Source organism: Dreissena polymorpha, chromosome 16, assembly GCF_020536995.1.
Source record: "Dreissena polymorpha isolate Duluth1 chromosome 16, UMN_Dpol_1.0, whole genome shotgun sequence".
NCBI classification, from domain to species: domain Eukaryota; kingdom Metazoa; phylum Mollusca; class Bivalvia; order Myida; family Dreissenidae; genus Dreissena; species Dreissena polymorpha.
The window spans coordinates 6,608,006-6,631,194 of record NC_068370.1 but is presented as its reverse complement, the minus strand read 5'-3'; the positions used below and the strand labels follow the sequence as shown (position 1 = coordinate 6,631,194).

At 34.8% G+C, this 23,189-nt stretch overlaps 2 protein-coding genes across 5 annotated transcripts in view; one reads left to right on the top strand and one right to left on the bottom strand.

The window, feature by feature from the left end:
- Positions 1-23,189, top strand: part of LOC127861646 (RING finger and CHY zinc finger domain-containing protein 1-like) — a 473,873-nt gene that overhangs the window by 420,660 nt on the left and 30,024 nt on the right. The gene's annotated exons all lie outside the window — the stretch shown is intronic.
- Positions 1,646-21,408, bottom strand: LOC127861642 (decapping and exoribonuclease protein-like). Of its 3 annotated transcripts, none has more exons than XM_052400317.1 (7): positions 21,012-21,408; positions 8,152-8,411; positions 6,582-6,665; positions 6,318-6,435; positions 5,728-5,863; positions 4,675-4,769; positions 1,646-3,144 (listed from the first exon to the last, which is right to left on the bottom strand). In XM_052400317.1, the coding sequence occupies exons 1-7, from the start codon at positions 21,287-21,289 to the stop codon at positions 3,018-3,020; spliced, it is 1,098 nt and encodes a 365-aa protein (XP_052256277.1). In that variant the 5' UTR covers positions 21,290-21,408; the 3' UTR covers positions 1,646-3,017. The 3 variants fall into 3 exon arrangements, with proteins under 3 accessions (XP_052256277.1, XP_052256279.1, XP_052256280.1); XM_052400319.1 differs by lacking the exon at positions 21,012-21,408 and adding an exon at positions 18,711-18,844; XM_052400320.1 differs by lacking the exon at positions 21,012-21,408 and adding an exon at positions 18,257-18,363.

Below are 23,189 nucleotides of genomic sequence, written 5' to 3'. Positions count from 1 at the left end.
GCACTTTTAATTGTACATCATTGGAGTATTCGTGATTGTACGAGGGACTTCTCCTAGGTCTGTATGGATAATTCACTCTGTCATGGTCACCTCTGTCATATCTATGTCTGTTTAGATTTGGAAAATCTATCTCTGAATCCGGGTTGGACAATGATCTGTCTAGGTTATGAGATCCGGGTAAATCTCTATCCGGAGACATGCTTCTCCTGGGCTGAGAAAAGCTAGTCTCCATGTCTGGATTTTGGTTTGTATTCAGGTCATGGGGAGCAACTGTAGAGCTCCTGGTCTCTGTATTGGGGGTTGTGTTACTTGGATTGGACATTTCCTCTTACAATAAAGGAATATTTTGGGACTGGGTATATCAAACTCACTCGCTCACTGTAACATCAAACATTTATTTTACAAAATTTAAAATCATACATTTTTATACATTGTAATGTTTATGAACAACTGTAAAGTTCGGTAATGTTACAAGCTTGTACTTTATGTTGTTGTGCAACAATTGGTTTTTGTGTATTTCAGGCAGGAGCTGTGTAATAAATTCCAGTGCAGTCCGGAGTCCGGAGGAAGCTTAATTAACATACAGGTCCTTAAGTTCAGTGGAAACCAGCCACAGAATCTCGTGGAGCTAATCCATTCACATTAGCGCGCGTTATGAATAGATGGCCAATCTTTACATAACAAGGACTGCACATTGAACTTTAAATGAATGTACGAATAAAAGCAAAGTACTGTGGTGTTTGTTGTCACTATGAAAACAATATAGGTATTATGGTTCATAGCAACCATATACGGAAACTTGGACAATTCTTGTAATAATCGACCAAGATGATACTGTGACGTCATATATTTACATACGTCATATATTAAGTGACGAAATCGTTACATAATCTAAAAGTGCAGTTATTGCAAATGATATATGAAAATTGTGTCTGAAGTAGACGACTGTCGAAATAACCCGACTTTGTTCTAAATCCTTTGATTAATTTTATTAGAATTGTCATGTGGAATAATTGGATCAATAAACACATTCTCTATTGAAAGGCATGTGTTATCTCTGGCAACAAGAAAGCAACTTCTTAAAATGGTAACTGGTTTATTGTTATAGGTAGTGATCTAAAGCAGCCGGATCAGGCTAACGTTTAAGGTTTGTCATATTACATATATTCAATTGATTGTCCGGAGCAATAATGTCTTTCTCCTTATTAAATGTTTGCTCCGGTCGGAGGAGTATTGATGGATTCATTGATCAAGATTGGGACCTGCTCCAGACAGCGTTTGCTATGACGTCATAATTTACCATCCGGAGTGAACTGATATACGTCATCATGTACATTCATACGGAGCTATTCGGCGAAGTCTAAACATTTGTTGAATTTTATGAACAATATATTTTTAGTAAATCGGGAGCGGGAAATCTGCATTAAACTGGTTTGAAAATGATTCAATCGTCATTCTTCTTTCTATATATTTTTTTATAATTGTATTAATTGATCCCCGCACTTCTGACACCAGTTGTTCCGCCGCCGGCCACCCCTGCCGTGGTGGTACGGTAACGGGACAAGGTTCCAGGCATATGCACGCAGGTCCGTTGTTGCACAACAACGATATTTAATATTTGTATGGAAGGATGACGAAATCCGAGTTCCGGTTAAGACATTGATTTATTTTTCTATTTGGTTCGCATGGTATTCATATAATGGCATTGGTAATTACATCAAAGTACATAGGTTATACACATGCAAAATCTGGTACATTGATGAATTATAATATTGTCATATCTAGGCATAACTGTCTCTGAGCTCCGTACCCATCATAACAATGGACAAACATGGCCGCTGTTTATCATTATTGTTGTCAGGAAAGTAACTGTTATTTATTATAACATATACGGAGCAGCTCCGGGTGGAACTGTTCTGAAAATACGGGAATGTTTACTATGGTATATACTTCACTTTCTGCCATCCGGAGTGGTTTATATTTAAATTACAAAGGAGGTTTCGTCGGAAAAGTGTAAGGAAAGATTGGCCAATGCTCCGGATAAGTCTGGGTTTATATACCCTATGAATTATCCGGATGACGTCATAAAAATTATGACGTGTACGCAGCTCTATAGAATAAGACTTAACGGTCATAACCGAGCAACGTTTCGGCGATGTTCGTAGCGCACGGAACATGCCGAAGCGTATAGTTTGAAGTCAACATGTATATTCAAGGATAATATATTCTTAACAATTATTTATATAACTATAGTAAACCAACATAAACTCCGACATCTTGCTAGTTAGAGTGAAAACAGTAGAATATAATTTAACATCCATTATACTGCAAAAGATTGAGGGAACGCCCATGACGACAATTCGATTCGTCTCGGCATTAGTACTATATTTAGATCGAGGTCTCTTGGACATGCAGGTTGTTTAGCAAATAAAGTTACAATTAATTATGCGTAGTAGCATTTCATGACGAAAGCTTTTTAACAATATATATATGTGTGTGTGCATGTGATTTACTGGTAAATAAAGTGTAATAGGATATTAATCAAAGATATAGTTAAAAAAAATATTATAGTACATATATATAATTCATTAAAAAAAACTTAAAGAAATGCTCCTAGGCTGATTATGAATTTAATTCTTGACTTACGCAAGAACTGCCAAAAAAATTGCAATAACGGTTTGTTGAATGTTAGATGACCCTTTTTCCGACTTAAAAGAACTACAACAGTTCAGTTCAAGATAAGCTGCACGGTTTACATGTTCCACAATTAGTTTTGTTTGACATGTTTTGATATCTATTTAATGTAATTTATTTATTTTCGCGAAATCCTTTATCCTGAAGTTCCAAATTTAAACAAAATACATAATAATAAGAAGTAACAACAAAATAATCAATTAATAGTCTCTGAGATTCAGAAAACAGCATGACAATATCTGTTATGGCAAGAGGCAAAGTTTTGACACTGGTATTATTAAGAATTATCAGTTTTAACACCGATTAATTCCTTCGATGCGCTGTCAATGTTGGTTATGTCCCTTTTCACCAATATTCAGGTACCATTCGGGCAGAAACTGGTATCGGGGTTCTGTTGTTGTATTGTGGCTGATTGTGTCCTCATCTGACCTCTCAAACAGGTGAACAATTCTAGATAAAAGATAGTTTTCAACATAAGATGACAAATATTAAAGTATACTAGATAATTGGTCATTCTGATCCAAATTATAATACAAAATGTTCTTCTGTTTCTGAGCAACGCTGATAAAAATATATTGCATAAAACATTTTGATAAATGCTTGTTTTTAAATAAAAATGACAAGCAAAACCAATTCAACAAACAAACAAAAAACAAGAATAAACAAAATAACTGGGTATCCAACGAATTTAAGACAAATATGAACGCATACAGACGCAAAACCCTAACAAACCCATAATAGCAATAACCATGAAAGACTAAACAGCCTAAACAAATCATAATTATAGCAGCGCCATGAATATTGGCAATTCACCGAAAACCTTTGGCATCGGAACTTCAAAACAAGATAGCCTTGCTGGGTCTGCACACTCTAAGCTTTAAAAGAAAACAAATCCTTAGGTAAAATGGTATCTTTAAATCGGAACCACAAAACAAAGCAAATATCCTCAACAGACAAATTTAAGATGTCTTCACCCAAATCACATCGGATATTGTTCTTACCAAGGGCCCCAGCCCTCTTCCATCTATACCAGACATCCCTTTAACAAAATAATTTAAAAACAAATCTATCACAAAACCCTAAAATCCACAAAGCTTCAGGTCTGGATAGAATTTGCTGCAAAGTATTTAAGGAACGCAGTACAGAAATAACTCTCTAGAGCCTGACTTCTATCTTTTACAAGAGTCACTGTCTCTTGGAAAAATCCCAACCAATTGGAATCTTACAAATGAATGACCATTTTATAAAAATGGAGAAAAAATAAATGCTATAATTAAATACATGCCAATATTACTTACATGCATTCATGCATTTGCAGTTATATAATTATATGCCATTGCTAGCTCTATCATGATTCACCTTAATAACAATTTTTATATGACCTCAAACACGGATTTAAACCTTCCCGTTCTTGTAAAACACAGCAAATATAACTCCTCCAAAACTTAACACAATCAAATAATCAAGATATTTAAATTTCATTTTCATATTCATGACATTTTGTTAAAGCATTTGAGAAAGAACTCCCCCCCCCCCTCCAAGCACCGTTTAAACAAACCGGAATTCTATGGAATTAATAAAAATGCTTTCGTCTGGATATATGACATATTAACAGATAGAACCAACACCGTTGTCCTAGAGGGAACCATGTCAGACAATGAACTTGTAACCTCCTCATCCCTTGAAAAGAATTGATGTCAAACATTCGGGACAAATTAATTTATTTATGCGACATTGCTGATTTTGGTAACTGATGTTTGTGAGAATGACCGTAACAATGTGTTTTTCATAAAAGTCCATTTTGTCCTATATGGCACGCTTTAGTTCCTTTGCAGAGCACGCAAAGTTCGTTATGCGATTCGCTGTTTTGATATGAGCCGTATTAACCGCTATATGAAATAAATTTGACTAGTTTGTTTCATAGAACAATGGTGTTACTTTTACTTAACACTAAAAAAATATGTGTGTACGTTACTATACCTGTTAGCGGAGAACTCTCCCGTGACCGACACTCGTTTCTTGATCCATGTCAGCAAGTTGTCAAGAAAGTGGAAACACACTTTTTGATTCCATGGCTAAAAGTTTCACAAATATTTGTGTTACGTACTTTACTCGTACAATATGAAATAATGCAAGAATAGTATGTACGATGTATATTTCTCCACACTTCCTCGAAAAAAATCATGTCATAATGTAGTCAGTTTATCTTGCTGTGTATAAAATAACGTGTTTGTGATGTCTTAATATTTCAAACTCAAATGCTGTTTTTGTACAACAAAAAACAAAACAACAAGATTAATTTGTATAATTCTATGTATCTTAGGCCACAATTAAAATATTAATGGTTTGCCCTTTACCGACCCTAAATTTTACAGGTGGGTAGGTAGGAAAATTATTTTATTTTATTTGAGAAATTATATTTTTAATACACTAATAGTCTATGAATATTTAAAACACTGTTATTAAAGCACTGTTGCAGTGTACGAAGCCCTATGTAGCTTAACATTATCTTGTTTGCTGTTTCTTGCATATATTAATATCAAATGCATGCTTGTGTGTTATATTACATCAAATATGTGTTCATTATATGATGTTAATTGCTCAAATGCATTTGTCATTATTGAACTGCCAGACAGCTTTTATTTTTAACTTAGACCTTTCCCTTAAATTGGGCCTAATAAGCATGCAACAAGCATTGAAGGAGTGTAGAAAGACAGCCCAAAGCCTTTAATGGAAAAAATAAGACATGAATATATATAGCCACGGCTTAATGCACAATGAGTTTTCATCAGATTCAAACATCGGATTTGATCCCACACTAGATGGAGGCTCCAAAACATTTTCGTTTCAAAAAGTGTCGGATTAACCAATTAAGGGTCAAAAAGCACATCAAGATGTTATTGAATTATATTAGATTTAAAATCTAAATATTACAAAAGTTATATTTAAAATGCAATATAAATTCTTATTAAATATATGTATAAAGATGAAATAAAATTACTAACTTAATATAACCACAAGAACTTTACAAACCAACTCAGAGTTCGGGATGCTACTGGTCCGGAAAGATTCAATTCTAGTAACAAGCCCTTCGTTATCCCTGAATCCGCAAAGTATTTCTTTAACGCCTCCTAACTGGCTTTGGGCCCACCACTGCAACAACGTGAACCTAAGGGTGTAAACGTCAAAATAAATAAAGTGACACCACGAATCTGTAAACTTTAAAGTCAAACTATGTTCGTTGAGTCTTAAAAGTGTTACATGAAACGCTTTCCAGTATCACAATCAACGTAAACGATATAAACGAAAGTGTCCAATGCACATATGACGTCAAAGCGAGATCAAACGGGCATTAATTAAAAACGTTCATTGTAAGTCAAGTCGCGTCTTTGTTGTGTAATTTAAATGAATTGTGTTCTCTCTTCAAACAAAATAAATGAGAGGATTCTCAGATCAATCTTCCGCAAAACTGTTTGTTAGACATTTATTCATCAACATTTACAGACTGTGAGCATATTTTTCTTACCTATATTAAATTCAATTGTTTCACCATGACCCGTACTTACAACGCCAAATATTACACACCAGTTTTATTTAAGTTAGGATCTTCCAATTAAACATACTTTTTAAAAATGGCGTCCTCTCCTGGCGAAATATTTTCTGGCGAAATATTTTTCTTGGTTTTTATTTCAACAAATGAGTCGGTGTTCTCATCGTATGCGTCTATTTCGCAGTTGAACACTTAAACATATAAACATACATGATCTATAGCATGGTTAAAATAATCGTCATGAATCATTATTATAATTGTAAATATGTTTTATTCGTTCCGATGGCAGAATGTCGTGTTTCACATAGCAAACAAACAGAAACCGTAGAAGACTTACCTAATGAATGTGCATTTATGTTCAATTGATTTACTAGTAGATATTTGCCATGTTGCACCTGCGTTTTCGTACAGTCCGATTCATCTGCAATTTGTCAAGATAAACAACTTACCGTGTAGTACAAAAATTATGCCATTCGAAAAAAAGCTACTATAACCTCAGCATGATATTCATATAACTTGTCTGGAGATGTTCAAGAATGTAATCAAAAAAGAGTATTGTTCCTTATTCATTTCGAAGACTATTTATATATATTAAACAAAAACGAGACATGCACGAAAAGAATTGGAAGTACGGAGCGATTGATCACCATGCTGGTATTTACTTTATGTTTAGATACTTTTAGTTGCGCTAATTTGTTCATTGTCGGCTCGGGTACTACTTACATGTACCCCGGGTATGGTAAATATACTAAATCGTATTCGATCGATATTAGACTGTTCCCGAGTTGTATTCCCACCCCTAATCCGATGTCGTAAAACGCGCTACCGATTACCGTAAAACGATATTATTTATCTTAAACAAACTTCTCTTTTAATTAAAACATCAACATGCTTTTTGAGTACTAGTATGAGTTTCGATAATATAGAGGCCATTTTACAGAAAATTGGCATACATGTGAATAAGATTAATTAGAAAAATAGCCGAAAACGACCGATTTAGCATTAAATTTCCCGGGTACGTTTTAGTATTTTTATTGTACCCGGGGTGCATGTAAGTAGTACCCGAGCCGACAATGACCAATCTAGCTTTAAGCCCAAGTCTCACTATTGCCGGCAGAGCCCCGGTCCATCCCGGTTTGCTAACGCCGGTCGACCGGCGAGAACCGGGATGATTCGTAAAAGTTTTTTAACGCGGTCACACTATTTCCCGGTGCTGCCGCGGTTGAAGCCGGTCAACAGCCCGGCAGAGTCCCGGTCAACCCCGGACTGGCTACGGTTTATCCCGGTGAAGCCCCGGCAGAGTCCCGGTTGTCGCCGGTAATGCCCCGGTTGAGCCCCGGTGAAAGCCGGCAGCGTCCCGGCAGAGCCCCGGTATACCGTTACTCCGCAGGCACTCAACGGGGCTATACCGGCATCAGACCCCGGCAGAGCTACGGCAACGCCCCGGTTTAACCCCGGTCGATGCCGGTAATGCCCCAGCGGAGCCCCGGTGAATGCCATTGGCGTCCCGGCAGAGCGCCGGTTTACTTATGTACCGTAGCTATACCGAGACTCTACCGACATTCACAGGGGCTCCACCGGGGCGTTGCCGTAGCTCGGCCGGCGTCTGTTTGGGCCCCGGTGGAGCTACGGTGCCGTGCCAGTTGTTCCCGGTGCCGTTCCGGTTGTTGCCGGTCCTTCCCGGTTCATCCCGGAGGTATTAAACATTTTAATACTTTCCCGATGGAGCCCCGTTTGTCCCCGGTTCATCCCGGTCGTCCCCGGTGGAGACCCGGTTCATCCCGGTAGAGCCTCGGTTCATCTCGGTAGATCCCGGATCACGCACCGGGGCTCCGCCGGCATCATAGTGAGATTTGGCCTTTAGTAGCAGAATTTACTTGAAGTGAAAAAGTCGATCACACGCTTACCTGGTTTACTTTCGGTTAGAAGCTGTTCCATTTTCCATCCCCAATAATGGGATTTACGCCATAATCTATTGTGTGGTTTCTGGACCTCTTCCCATCTATTGTTCCTGTCGAAACGACATATGTGGTATGCGCCGTGTTGAAGAATAACTGCAATTTTCCATTGACAATGTGCATACTTCTTGCACGGGGTGAACATGATATCGGTTAAAATGCAACGTCTACTAACAACCAGATTGTTAAGTTCGCTCGTTGCAAGTTTCCTGAAATGTACATTAAATAGCTGTAGGAAACATCATACTTAAAACGTTTAGACAATTTTTCCCTTAAAGAGGCGTTTTCACGTTTTGGTAAATTGACACAATTAAAAAAAAAAAAGTTTCATATTCGCAAATGTTCGTTGTAGTGATGATATTTGTGAAGGAACAGTAATACTGAACATTTCCCATCAAACACCCGACGTTGAATAGACGTCGAATATTGGTTGAATTTCGGTCGCGACGTCGGCAACCAAAATACAGCGTTGATTCATCATTAGAATTGCGACGTTTAAACAACGTCGGGAAAAGACGTCTATACGACGTTGTTTTTTGGTAAAAAAATAACAATGAAGAAGAAATGTAAACCCAGTTAGCACGTAACGTTCAAATAACGTTACGCTTAAGGTCAATTTAGGTTATGATCACACAGATCGTAACCAGAACGTTTTCAGAACGCTGTTATAAAAATCAAACTATCAGTATTCGTAACATATTTTTATTATATGAAATATGTTATGAAAGTCACATTTGAACAGTATAGTTTTACGATCCTAGGATGTATTGGTGGACTTAAAAAGTGAAACGTTCCTGTAACGTCCTCATACGTTTTTGTTGTCACGTTATCGGGAAAACAAATTTCAACGTTACATTCCTAACGTTCGCAGAACGTATAAAAATCACACAATATAAACATGTACATTTATTATGTTTTCATAAAGAATTTGACGTTGTTGTGTTTTTTTTGTGTTTTTTTTTTGTTTTTGTTTTTTTACAAAATACGCTTATAAGTAGATTTGCATTTTGACCCGTTTGTGTACCTTCGAATGTTTGCATGCGCGATTCTCTTGTTATCTAAACCAGCAGATCTCCCGCGTGCGCGCCACTCGATTCCTTTGTTCACTGACTTACTGGCTAATTGGATTTTCAAACTGTGCTGTTATTGAATGTAAACCTTTTTCGGCATAGCTGTTTAGCGTCACTTTTGGTTTTACCTGATCTTTGTAAGTGTCCAATAAAATTCAAATAAAATTTCCCGCGGCTAGACACGAATGAATACGCTTAATTTCTTCCATTGGCTGATTTGAGCATACCTCCAGAACATTAGAAACATGACCGCGTCTTTTTATTACTATTTTACTGCGTGTCCAGCATGAAACAATTTTATCTCTAATGGAAAGGCTTTAATTAATAGATAGAACAGTTTTACACTCAAATCTCGACATCAATACAGTTTGTGCGTGCACCTTTTATTTTCAGATGATTGCCAGCGCCAGAACGTTTATACTTAAAGTCTATGTTCTCATATTTAGTAATTACTTCCATATTCCTGTCTGTGTACTCGTATATTTAAGTTCATAAAAGTATCGCTTTTCCCTATCCTGATAATCGTGTTCGCCAAACCAGTTTAAATTGTTTTCGAAATTGAACATTTGACATGTAAAAGTATACAGTTTTAAACAAGCCGTCGTTCCAGCAGTGGAAGCGTGGCCTCACTTAAATGCATTGCATTCCAACCCGCAAGGTATCAGGGTCAGTTCGCGGCCAGTAAAATAATCGTTATCAGAAATATGTTAAACAATTATTGCCAAGCAATATTGTCCCCTACCGGTGAAACTCCACCATTGTCAGTATTATGTTTTTATATGATGCCATAGCAACCAGAAGTCTTGACGTAGGAACAAAATGAAATGACGTGCATAATCTCCATATTGCCATCTATCCATGTTCCATGTTTCACGAAAAAAATATGAAAAACTTTTAAAGTTATCGCAGGATCCAGAAAAGTGTGACGGACAGACTGACAGAAATACTGACAGACAGACAGAGTGCAAACCATAAGTCCCCTCCGGTTTCACCGGTAGGGGACAATTAAGATATTCAGCTATATAATTATGGTATGTCAGTACTTGATTCTTAATGTGTTTTAAACAATACCATGATAAATATTATTTTTTTTGATTAATTTAACAAGAATTATTCCACCATATTGACTAATGTATTAAGCATGAGCGCGAGGATTCTCGATACTGTTAATAATCGAATCAAATAGCAATGCCCAACAAACCACTAAAACAGGTTTGTTCGAAGAACGCGCGTATAAATATTTAAAATATGTACGGATACTTCGCGTGTGGCCGGTTGACTCATATGTTTTAATTTCACTTCCATTCTTCTTTTGGTTTTCTGTTTTGTATCTATAGGTTTATGACCAGCAATATGTAATAATGTAAAATAAGCCGCGAAAACTCCGCGTAACATCCCGTACTGCGCGTGATGTAGCTAAGAACTGCACAGAAAAAGACATTCGCTATCTTTGATCTCATTCATTGAACTCTTTACCTTTCACCAACTCCAACCACAATCAACGCCGTATATCTTTTTTTAAAGATATTTCTTGTTGATTAATAATGAGAGAAGTTGGAACCTACAATCGACGATAAACAACAGTTTGCGAGGTATGTATTATTGTTATTTCAATTTGTAATATTAAAATTTATATCATTATGCACTTGCTTTAAATTCAAATTCGGAACTATGGAAAATTCGCACCATGGAGACTTCGTACCACTTTTGATATACTAAACGTTCACTTAAAGTCAAATTTTGGTAGCAATTTGTTGATGAAAACATTCTTGAAAAGACATGTAATTACGTGAAAAATAAATATGTACACTTCAACACCGTTATTTTGAACACCGATAATCCGAATTCACCGTTAATTGAAAAATAAATCAAAGTCAAAATTTTATCTTAAACTCAATTATAAATTTTATTAAATTCTAAAATTGAAATATATAATTATGTAAAATTTAGTTTATAAAAAGTGATTGTTAGTCATGATATGATTAAAGTATTGATCTTGTAGGTAATTTCAAATTGTGTTATGCATTGATACAGTCATAAAATACATTATTAAATTGAAAGATGTAACGCTAGATTATTTTACCATGTATAATAGAAAATTCGGTTTCATATGTGTGTATCTTCAAGATGTCGCATAAATGTGTGTTTTCTTGGTGTTATTTGTGCAGTACATGTATGTCTTGTAGGGCTGCAACGGGTACCCGAAATATCCGATGATATAGAATCCAACTTCAGATTCGCGGGTACGGATCCACCCCTGAAAATTTCGGTAACCTACCGCTGTTTCATGAGTATTGGTTTTTATTCAGACTGGTTCTGTTTAAAAGATAAAAGATAGGTATGATAGTTAATATTTATTGACGTTTGACAGTCTAATAGCAGTGTCAATGGACATATTGAGCACGGAAAGCAAAACTTATTCGAAATCATGGAAGATTTACACATTACAAATGCAAGTTCTAATGGCAATAAGTAAGTTTTCAATCCTTATTGTCTTTCTGAATTATATTAAAAATATACGGTAGCATGAACCAATGATTTTTTCAAACATAAATAATTGATGTAAAATGCTTGCATGAATAATATTTAAGATTTAAGAAGGCATTTTCTTTTTGTTTTAAATGATTTCTTTGAAAATTATATTTTTTATGAATTTTTTGGCAACATGGGGTAACGCATTTAAAAAAAATGTTATTAATTTTCTGACAAAAAAACGGTACCATGAGTAGCATAAAACAATAATTTTTTTAAACATATGCAATTGATGAACAATGATTGCAAAAATAATATCTAGGGTCTAATAAAGCAATTTTTATTTTATTTTAATAGGTTACTCTGGAAATTCTATTTTTCATGATTTTTTTGCAACAAGGGGTTATGAAATTTAAAAAAATGTTATTGGATTTTTAGACCAAAACTGGTACTATGATAATACTATGAAGCACTTCACCAAAACATTTATGATTATATTGTTAATTCTTGAAAATGTATTTCCCCTATTCACTAAAAAAAACACTTGATCAGAAAATTCATATATAATGATGTTTACTTTTATTTTCAAGAAGCATATTGTCTCTTTTCATTTGTATTCAGCCACAAGTTCTTGTCAGCCACTTAAGGGTAATATGTTGCCTTCCTTTTACTAAATGCAAAATAATTATACACTTTGAGACATTTCATAAAATATGTTATGTCTTTACAACACCCAAAGGCTAATAGATTTAGATATCAAGTACTTCCATACTAACAGGACCATTATAGGCGGGCAACCTAGCAAACTTGATTTGTTCATAGCTTCCTATCAATCTGTTATATGTGTTATGAATCATTTGTTTGGAGAACATTTAATGTTTGTTATAACTTTTAAATAATTCAATGTTCAAAGTGATATTGTTATTGACCGATAAACCAACATACTGATTAAAAGGGAATATTTTATTAATTATTTGCATTTTATCTTACATGAGTAATATTTGTCTAAATGTTTTTCAAACTACATATGTATAGAGAAATCTATATACAATTGACGATGTTTATAAAAAAAAACATTTCTGAAATGGAAGTTTAAAGATAAAAATAAATAATACAAGTTTTATCAGATATTCGTAATAATTTCCATTATAATTGAGTGACTGAGCAATGTGGATGAATGAATATATCGGATGGAACGAACACTTGACCACACTTGAATTATGATTTATTTTTCAATATTGTATGCACTTAAGTTTAGGCTTAATGCGTATTTATAAGCATTTATAGACAGTGTCCCTCCCCAAAATCAAGGACTTATTACTTGTCATTCATTTGTGTAATGGTATACAATAATTTTGTGGTAGAATATTTGAGAAAAACATTAGAAACAAAACTTGTCAGTAATGAAATTTTCCATATGGTTGCGGAAATTACCGATCGTCGGTTTCCGATATACAATACGTCGCGGCTTCCAAAAACATGATGGTTGCTGTTAATGAACATTACTGGTTTATATTTTAATAATTTCAATTCTCATTTCATTAATAGGTGATTTCAAGGCTGATAAACTTGAAATATACAAGCTATTTTTTCGTTTTGCATGTTTGTCGATACATCTGTACAATCGGTAATTTCCGTAACCGCTCGTTAAATTGTAGCAGACACAAATTTAAATAAAAATTCTTATGTTTTACACAAATATTCTACCTCTTTTTTGCTAAAAACTAATACATGAATGATATAAAAGTAATATTTCATCGTTTTCAGACTGGAACACTGTCTATGACCGCGAAAAATAACATAACAAACTTTTTGATTTACGATATTTACTTTCTAGCTTGCATGCGTCATGGCATTGCATGTTCCGCATGATAAATATATCGACTTTATTCATTGGATGATTTCGGACTGTTTCATCCAATAATAATAATAGCTTTTAAAAGTAATTTAGACCCATGTTAAGCGATATAATTAAGAACCATTTTTTAGATGGTCGCTTTAGCGACTGTCTGAAGTGCTTAGTGTAAAATTCAGGTCGGTACGGCCTAGGTATGATTAACCCAATTCCCGCTTACTACGCGCAAGAAAGAGTTGTATAATTTATGCAAGAGGTTTGAGTTCTCCAATTATGTTTATTCACAAATGGAAACATTATATTAATATCGTGTTAAATGCAATAGTTTCGAATGGTGTTTTATAGAAAAGAATAAAAAAAACAATGTTTGTATTTTGCGTGTCGGGGAGGAGATTGTTTATGAATGATTAAAATAGTCCTCTTTCTGCTTCGTCTGCGTGACGTAGTATTTTTGCTCATCTCATTCATAACTCTGAGGCTGGCGATAAACAAAGGGGAGTCCGGGTGAGAATAACGAACTAGTATAAGGTTACGCTTGTTTATATTCACAGGTCTCAAATAAGAATACGTTGACCACGAGTTCAACAATTATTACAGGGATTCGATAGACAACATAAAAGATGTTTCATTATCGCTGAAACTGTTAAAAAACATTTAAATATAACAAGAATATTCTCTAAAAAATGTAGTCTTGCTGTTTTGAAATAAGGTTTGGAATTTTGGTTTCTAAATAACTTAATTCAAAACAAAAGTTTAACTACAGTGTTTTTTACTTGTTAGTCGCATATTTACCGCATTATAATGTGTGTTATAATAGGCAAACCATACATTAGTAAAATTCAATCTGCCTTCGCACATAGAAGGAATGGGTCAATTAGGTGCTGCGTTTCCTTTGCTTACTACAGTTAGAGGTCAATTCTTTACGTAATAGCAATCAAGGCTCCGGCTTCAAAGGAATTGCGGAGCGTTCTTACATAATAAAAGTCGTAGTCGCATGGTATTTTCGTTTTGCGTCCTATTTGGTCACGTGGTTCTTTTTCGCGGGTGTTTTGGCATTCATGACATGAGGCTATTAATAGATGCGCCTGTCGATAAACAAGAGAAAGTTTACGGGTTATAACAACGCAATAGGTTACGCTCTCGCATACAACTCAATGACGTAGTACAGGTCGTAAATTGAGAGATTCGGGAAAAAGTTGACGCTTATTTATATTCTCAATTTATAAAACGTTGAACATAAGTTCAACAATAACTTCAGCGATACGATAGACAAAAAAAAGTTTCATAATCGCTAAACCCGAATATAACAAACAATTTATAATAATAATACGAATGCAATAGTAGAAGGTTAGTAGAAGGTTAAGCTTGTTTATATTCACAGTTCTCAATACATAGACAGTTGGATATGAGTTCATCAATTACTACAGGCATACTATAGGCAACCTCGAAAATGCTTTTTAATCGCTAAAACCGAAAACAACTTAATATATTATATTAAATATATTTATAACAATAAATGTCTTTTAAAAGTGTAGTCGGCGTATACGCTGACTTTGAAATAAAGTTAGCAATTTACTTTTCTAAATAATTAAATACAATTAAACAAAAGTTAAACTATTGTGTTGTGTTTTTCACTTGTAAGCTGCATATTCACCGCATGAAATGTGTGTTAGCATTGTCAAACCACACATTAGTGTGAGTAAATAAAAAATATACTACGGGAGAGCACTTCATATGTGTCCTCATATGCCTTGTTATGAGTATCTTTCTTCACTATCGAAATATATCGTATGTTTATATTTGAGTTAAACGCAGTTTTCTTTCGACACATTTAAATCACACGTCAATAGCGCCGTCATGCGAAAATGGGTCTTATGCGTTTCGGCAAGCGTTTGTTCAACCCAACATGTGCTTTTGCGCAGTCAGGCCATAGGCGATGCTGTTCGCTTTACAATCACTCAATATGTTATGTTTCTCCTTACCAGAAGGAGGGATAGCTGAGTGGGCTATTTATATGATGGGCGCATATGGAATAAGACCCATTTTCGCATGACGAGGTTCATTACAAATCGCATTGCGAATTGAAAATGCCACATTTAAGAACAATGCTTTTTGATACAAAATTGAATTCAAAATAGCAAACTTGTTAATAATGGCAGCCTATCCACACATTAAGGAATGATTTCCAGACGTGCTGACCAAGTACGGCAAACATTGTGGTATGATAATTAAACGATTTTCTCTTATCGTTACACTATACTATTTCGCTAATGATTGTTTTCTCATCTTGGAGGCGAAAGTGAAATTCTGCGAGATGGATTGTAACGCGTAATTGTAACAGGGCCACAATTTGTGTCGTTTGAGCATACAGAGAGTAGTCCGGAATTCCTTACACTGAACAGTGCTACATCGTTTGAATTGAGCACATACGCAGTGATGTAGCAAAAATTCAGAGGTTGTATCTCGAATCAGCTTATTAAATATTCGAAAATATTCATGCGTGTCTGTTGGCGATATGTAAAAGTCACTAAGATGAAAACTGAAACAGCTACGCCTAAAAGCGCATTAGTGCTCTATACCTATGTTTATGTTAGCGTTGTTGACACCGTGTGAACTGCTCGGGTAACAAGTAAAGCATAAACAGCAATGTTTATATACTTTTATTCCTCCATATACAAGATACGAAGATTATTGTATATTTTGAATTTGTATATGGTGTCAAAAATCAAAAGTTTTGTACACGGAACTTTCATTATGAATTTATATTCTTGGTGAGATAGTCATTTGATATTAGAAAAAATATTCCTTTAATATGATGGTGACTGCAAATTTTCTTTATATTAAGTTCTCATTGCCATTTTCATCATACTTTCTATGCTTTCAGAACTTCCAAAAAGCATGTTGTTTTTATTTTGTCTTAGTTATTTCTATAAAATAATAAGGATGATAAAAAGTGCACACAAAACTCGACCCGTGCGCTATGACACACACTTTATAAAGTTGAATGGCGTGTGTTCATTTCAAACTTGCCATTGATTTTCAAAAATGAATTGCGTGTTAAATTATGCAATAGCGAACATCTTCAGTGCCTTCAGCGCTTTGATTATACACTGCCCAATTGTGACATAACGAGTTGCCTCCCTTGTTGGTTCATGCTAACAACGGTAGTGGATCCAGTGTGGCCTAAATGTAATTAAATTTAAGGTAAATTTTGCATAATTTCGCGACCTGTCAAACTGTGTTCCTGCATTATGTTATGTCTTGAAAGCATCTTTCGTCATATACATGTACTAAGTTTAAATGCTATCTTGTGATGCAAAGAACCTCAGTGCCCAGTAAGAGAATCTTCTCCAGAGCAGGAGACCTCTTCAGTGCCCATAGAGTTTGCCTGGACTCTGACAATGTTGATGTTAATTTTTGTGAAAACAAACATCAAACTGTATGAACAGTGAAGTGTATGTTAACAAGCAAACTATTAAGTGAATAAGTGTTAAGGTTTCGTTTTATTTTGACATCGCTACTTTGTAATGATTTTTGTTAATTAATGTTTAATGTTTTTTAGTCAAATTATACTTCTAAAGCAATAATTTCTTTTATTTAGACAGAAAATTCTACTTTTCTCTTATCTGAGGGATCCGGATCCGAAAAACTGCAAGAAACCATATTTGGATTCGGATTTGGATCCGAACAAATTTTGCAGATTCGTTGCAGCCCTAACGTTTTTTTTTGTTTTCTCCATTTTATTAAAAAAAAAACAGTTGGTTATTTTGATTTTTTGTGTACTTCCAGGACAACTGGGAAGACACCCGAACCGATCCGGATTCAAGACAATAAAGAACAACAATGCGATGATATGTATTTGTTTAAATAACATTCATGCAATAAATTTGTGTAAAATAAAGATGTGTTGGTTTTCAACCTCAATTCAAATTTAGATTTAGGTTCGTTTTAGGTTAAATGATAACGTTATTCCGGAAACTATAAAGCGTTGCAACGCGAAACGATTGAATAATTTGGAGTTGTTGTTATATATTCTAATGCTACGAGGATTGTTATATAAAATATATAATACATCACTCATTGTTTGAGCACGGATGGCTGAGTGGTCTAAGCGATAGACTTTTACTCCAAGGGTCAGTGGTCCGAGCCCAGTTGACGGTTACTTTTTTTCTTTCTTTAATTGTATATTTGTTGTTTTTTTTTACTGGAGCTTTTTATAACAATTTTCAAAATTCTCATAAATATCAACTTGTAAGTAAACACGGTTTTACTATATTAGCCATTAAAGGAAAAATGCCCCGCCCCCGGCGGCCATGTTTTTCAACAGACTGAAGCCATTTTCTAACTCAGCCCAGATATCATAGGAAAAAAATTGTCTGACCAAGTTATGAGGATTCGACAATAAATGACACTTTTAGAGTGTTACCACGGTTGTACTATAGCCTAATAGGAAAAATGCACTATCCTCTAGCGGCTATGTTTTTCAACAGACCGGAACCATTTTCGAACTCATCTAAGATGTCATTAGAACAAATGTTCCAACCAAGTGTCATGAAGATCATACAATAACAGTGACTTCTAGAGTGTTTACAAGGTTTTACTATAGCCATAAAAGGAAAACTACTCCGCCCCCAGTAGGCCATGTATTTATACTAACCGAAACAATTTTCGAACTCGTCCCAGATATCATGGGGACAAATCTTCTGACAAATTTCAGGGGAGATCGGATCATGAATGCGGCCTCTAGAGTTTTAATCAGGGGAGCTAAATAGCAAGGAACAAGGGAGGTTACATATTGAATATCACTGCAACCATTCTGAATCATTCTAAATTGAAAGAAACTCAATTCGAGTCCAAACTTTGCAAAGAACACGTAGCAGTTATACTTTCAAGAATACTGCAATCATGAAGACTGGTAAAACAAATTCACAAAAGCCAACAGGTATCAAAATGTATTTCACATAAGCATTCATGCCAGAATTTTTCAGGTCCAAATCGGGACTTTCCTTAAAAATTGTCGGGACATTTGACCAAAAAGCGGGACACCTAAAGCAATCAATCATTTCACCTTTTCTTTAGTCAGTAAATTGAGTAATCAGTATTTTACTTACAAAAACTCTTAATTTCTGCCCAATATTGATGATAAATGTGTGTTCAGAATTTCGTGAACGCATAGTTTTTTTACGTTCTCCATTTTCCAGAAGTAAACACACTCCATGAACTGAAATGTCGAGTGTCCCCGTTTGCCTCGATTTGACATCCAATTGGTGCAGGGATATCCACTTGAACCTATGTAAATCGTGTGACACGTTGTGAGCGCATCGAGCACTCCAACCAATCGTAAATTTACTCTAAATTTAGATTGATGCAATATGTACAAACTATTTTCTGAAAATCCGTCGAAAACGAAAGGTAATTTGCGAGAAACATCAATGTGTATTGGACAGCATTCAATTTGTTTGATGTACAAAATCGGTGTTTTGACAGGTTTTATAACTTTGGGTTGTATAATACACAGGATAATATTATTGTTGTACTTGATTGGGCCATGAAATACAAACGCAGGCGGCGTTTATTTCTGTACGATACATCGTTGGATAGCAATTAGCGACTCCTGTCATAAAAACACCATGGAGTGAATGCCGATTAAATCAATAAGTTGCCAATAAATCGCTGATAAGGTGTCAAAAACAACATTGGTGCACTCGAGTAGTAGAAGTGGGTTGTAAATTTGGGGCAATAAAGAGATTAGCGATGGAAAGTTTTAGCCAGAAAGAGCTTGAAAAGCGAATTTTATTGGGAACTTATAGACCTTACATCGTTTTTAACGAATGTTTGTCTTATATCGGGATGCCGGAACAAAGAGCTCAAAAGCAGCACTGTCCAGCCGAGAGCGGGACGTCTGGCATGTATGCACATAAGTTACCTGAGACATTTAGCAGTTCATATGATATGCTAATTTTGGTGAATAACTACTCAAACAGTTAAACACATAAAGAGATTAAGATCACGCATGAATCAGAGTACATGTATTTATCCTGAAAAACTTGTTTAAATTTTCTCCTTTAACAACTTCAACACTTCATTCAACCCAAGATTATTTTTAGATCACTTTAAATATTAAATCATTAAAAGAAAATCTTCGAGTAAAGTTGATGGAAATACCCCGATGAAAAAAAAGGAAAAAGACTCCCCTTTCCTTTCCCCTGAAAAGTACATGTTACAAAAAACATCCGCTGACTTGACAAATTTACGTTTGAACACAACATTTCTGTGCTCATCATGCTTGAATCCTCTGCTTAACTACTAAACAATAACACATATATTTCATACATATATAATAGGATGTGAAACATGCAACCAAAGAAGTATGTATATGCTTGGAAGAGAAATGAAGTTTTCAACTGAACCGTTACTTGAACTTTTAGATTGAACTATGGGGTTGTAGGAGATAAAAGTCAAAACTTGAGTTGTTATCTTTACCTTTCAAAGAATCATGGCAGTTGTACCTAATACATTTTTTGTTCACGAAGAAAAATAACCCATATTAAAAATGAAATCCTTCAGCGCATTAAAATTACAGAGCGGACAATTATCTGGACGTACAGAAAATACATTAAGCCACCCAACCACTCATCCAATAACTTAAGGACAGACAGTAAGACTACTATATAACTTCCTTTTGATGCATAAAAAATATTAAAACAATAGAAGACAAGTTCACTTCTTTACAATTATGGAAATATTCATATAATTCAACATCTCTAAGTATTATTAAGTCTCATAATCACAGTTCTTAATACTTCAAACAAGAGTGTTAACAATGTTTCGCTTAAGCCGTATATGGAAAAATGTTCCGGTCCCTTGCGGTCATGTTTTTCAACAAATCGGTTCCATTTAAGGACTCGTCCATTATATCATTGGGACAAAAATAATGACCATGTTTTATAACGATCGGACAGTACATGTGACCTCTATAGTGTTTACGGGGTTTTACTATAGCCATATAAGAAAAAAATGTCCAGCCCACTGGCGGCCATGTTTTTTAACTAACAGGAACCATTTTCGAACTGATCAAAGATATAATGACATGTGTATAACAAATGTTCCAACCAAGTTTCGTGAAGATGGGACAATAACTGTGACGTCTAGAGTATTATCATTGTTTTCCTATAGCCATTCACGGGAAATACCCCGCCCCCTGGCAACCATGTTTTTCAACCAACTGTAAACATTTTCGATATCGTTCAAGATATTATTAAGACAACACGTCTATCCAAGTTTCATAAAGATCGGACAAAACATGTAGCCTAACAAGGCAAATATTGACGCCGCACGACGAACAAAGGGCAAAATGCGATAACATGCGAGCTACAAACATAACAAATTTAGAAAATGGAAAAACAACTTACTCAGAAATCCATTTAATCATAAGATCAATATCTTCAAAATTTTCTTCAGATTTTTCTTCTCTATCTTCATACCCATCATCTAAATTCAAACTGACATTATTTAGATCCTCGGGCCTTTTCAGGTAACGCATTTGGCTTTCATCAAACGTAATGTTCATTTTTCTATCTACAGATATATGGCCTCTTTTCACAGGAGAGGGAAACTGACCGCTCTCTGAAATAGGCTTCATAATACGACGTATAGGAAATGTAGACCCATCCGATTTGCGTCTGTCCATTGTTTCGAATTGTTCTTACCTCCTTAAGAAAAACTAGTTATATACCCGGTTATGCTGTCTTCTTTTTTTAGAAAATGCATGTTAAAATACTTCCTTAAGAAATACTCGTAAAATACCCTGTATTGCTGTCTTCTAGTTTTAAAAAATGCATGTTACAATTACGTGTTCAAGTTTTGTTTGGATATTCCGTCGTAAAAATAGTCTTTTGAAATGAATACATATTATGTAATCGGTATTTTGGGTATCGAGCCAAAATACCTGTAATGATCGCTAATCATTATTTATTACTTTAAAATGTTGTTTGGGAATCCAGCTAACATTATTTAGATCCTCGAGCCTTTTCAAGTAACGCATTTGGCTTTTACCATACGTAATGTTGTTCTTTTTATCTACAGATATATGGCCTCTTATCACAGGATATGGGAGCTGACCGCTCACTGAAATCGGCTTCATACTTCAACGTATGGGAAATGTAGACCCATCCGATTTGCGTCTGTCCATTGTTCTTACATGCACTTCCTTAACACAATCTGGTTATATACCCTACTATGCTGTCTGCTATTTTGAATGCATGCAAAAATAAATCATATAGAAATACTGGTTAAAGGGGCCTTTTCACAGATTTTGGCATTTTTTTAACTTATTCATTAAATGCTTTATATTGATAAATGTAAACATTGGATCATAAAAGCTCCAGTAAAATATCAAGAAAAAAATTAAAAAAAGGAAAAGAACATTGTCTGGAGCAGGTTTCGAACCAGTGACCCCTGGAGTCCTGCCAGAGTCCTGAAGTAAAAACGCTTTAGCCTACTGAGCTATCCCGCCGAATACACAATCTTGACGTATTTTATACCTTATATAAGCAATCTTCGTAGTTTCACAAAATTTAACGACAAAAACAGAACTCTCCAAATTATTCAATCGTTTCGCGTTGCAACGCTTTATAATTTTTAGGTTTGAAAATCGTCAAAAGATGCATATAATGGCTATATTAGAGCATGGTTTATGTTCAGTATTACTGTTTCCTCACAAATATCATAACTAAAACGAAAACTTACGAATCTGAAACAACTTTTTTCAATTTTGTCAATTTACCAAAGCGTGAAAAGATCCCTTTAAATACCATGCTGTCTTCTCCTTTTTTTAATGCCTGTGTGTACAACTTTTGTTTGGTTATTCCGTCGTAAAAATAGCCGTTTGCAATGCATACATGTTGTGTAATCAGTATATTGGTATCGATCCAAATATCTGTCATGATTGCGTATTAATGATCAATTGTAATTGCATTAAAGAGTTATTTGGGAACCCAGCTTATTCAACGAATCAACGGCGAACATATAAGTTACAGTATCGTATTACGATTCATATTAACAATATATAAGCGAGATTGTTTGCGTTCAGAAAGCGGTTTATTCGGAAATGTGATTTCAATTCGATCAACGCACAATTAACGTTCCATTGAGTTGTGTAGTGTCAGGCTTATGTTTACCTTTTGTTTCCAAATGAACTCAAACATCTCAAAACATTCTTACATTATCAATTAATAATTTAATCTCATTTAAGTGATGAATTGAAGTTGTAAATCAGTAAAAACAATATTTATTCACAAACTATACATGCTGTCTATACATAATGCATGCATTATTCCATCAATACTTTATTTAAACTTTTTCAAGTATTTTTTTGGAATTAGGGATAGTACAACAACACAACAGGTCACCCTATTTAAGTAACCCATATTTTCTATCGATTCAAAATGATGTTTTGTTGCAAAACATCATTATATTTTATTTAGGAAAGAAATTCCATAGTAATGACTTGTCGATGTTCTTCGTAAGCCGAGCGAGAACATCTTTTTCAGACGAAAATACATGTGACTAAGACATATTGAAATAATGGT

Coding starts and splice junctions, on each gene's coding strand:
- LOC127861642 (XM_052400317.1), bottom strand. CDS start 21,289: ATGGACAGACGCAAATCGGATGGGTCTACATTTCCTATACGTCGTATT. Junction 8,412..21,011: donor ATGATTAAATGGATTTCTGA/GTAAGTTGTTTT, acceptor TGTACATTTCAG/GAAACTTGCAACGAGCGAAC. Junction 6,436..6,581: donor CATAAATGCACATTCATTAG/GTAAGTCTTCTA, acceptor TATATGTTTAAG/TGTTCAACTGCGAAATAGAC.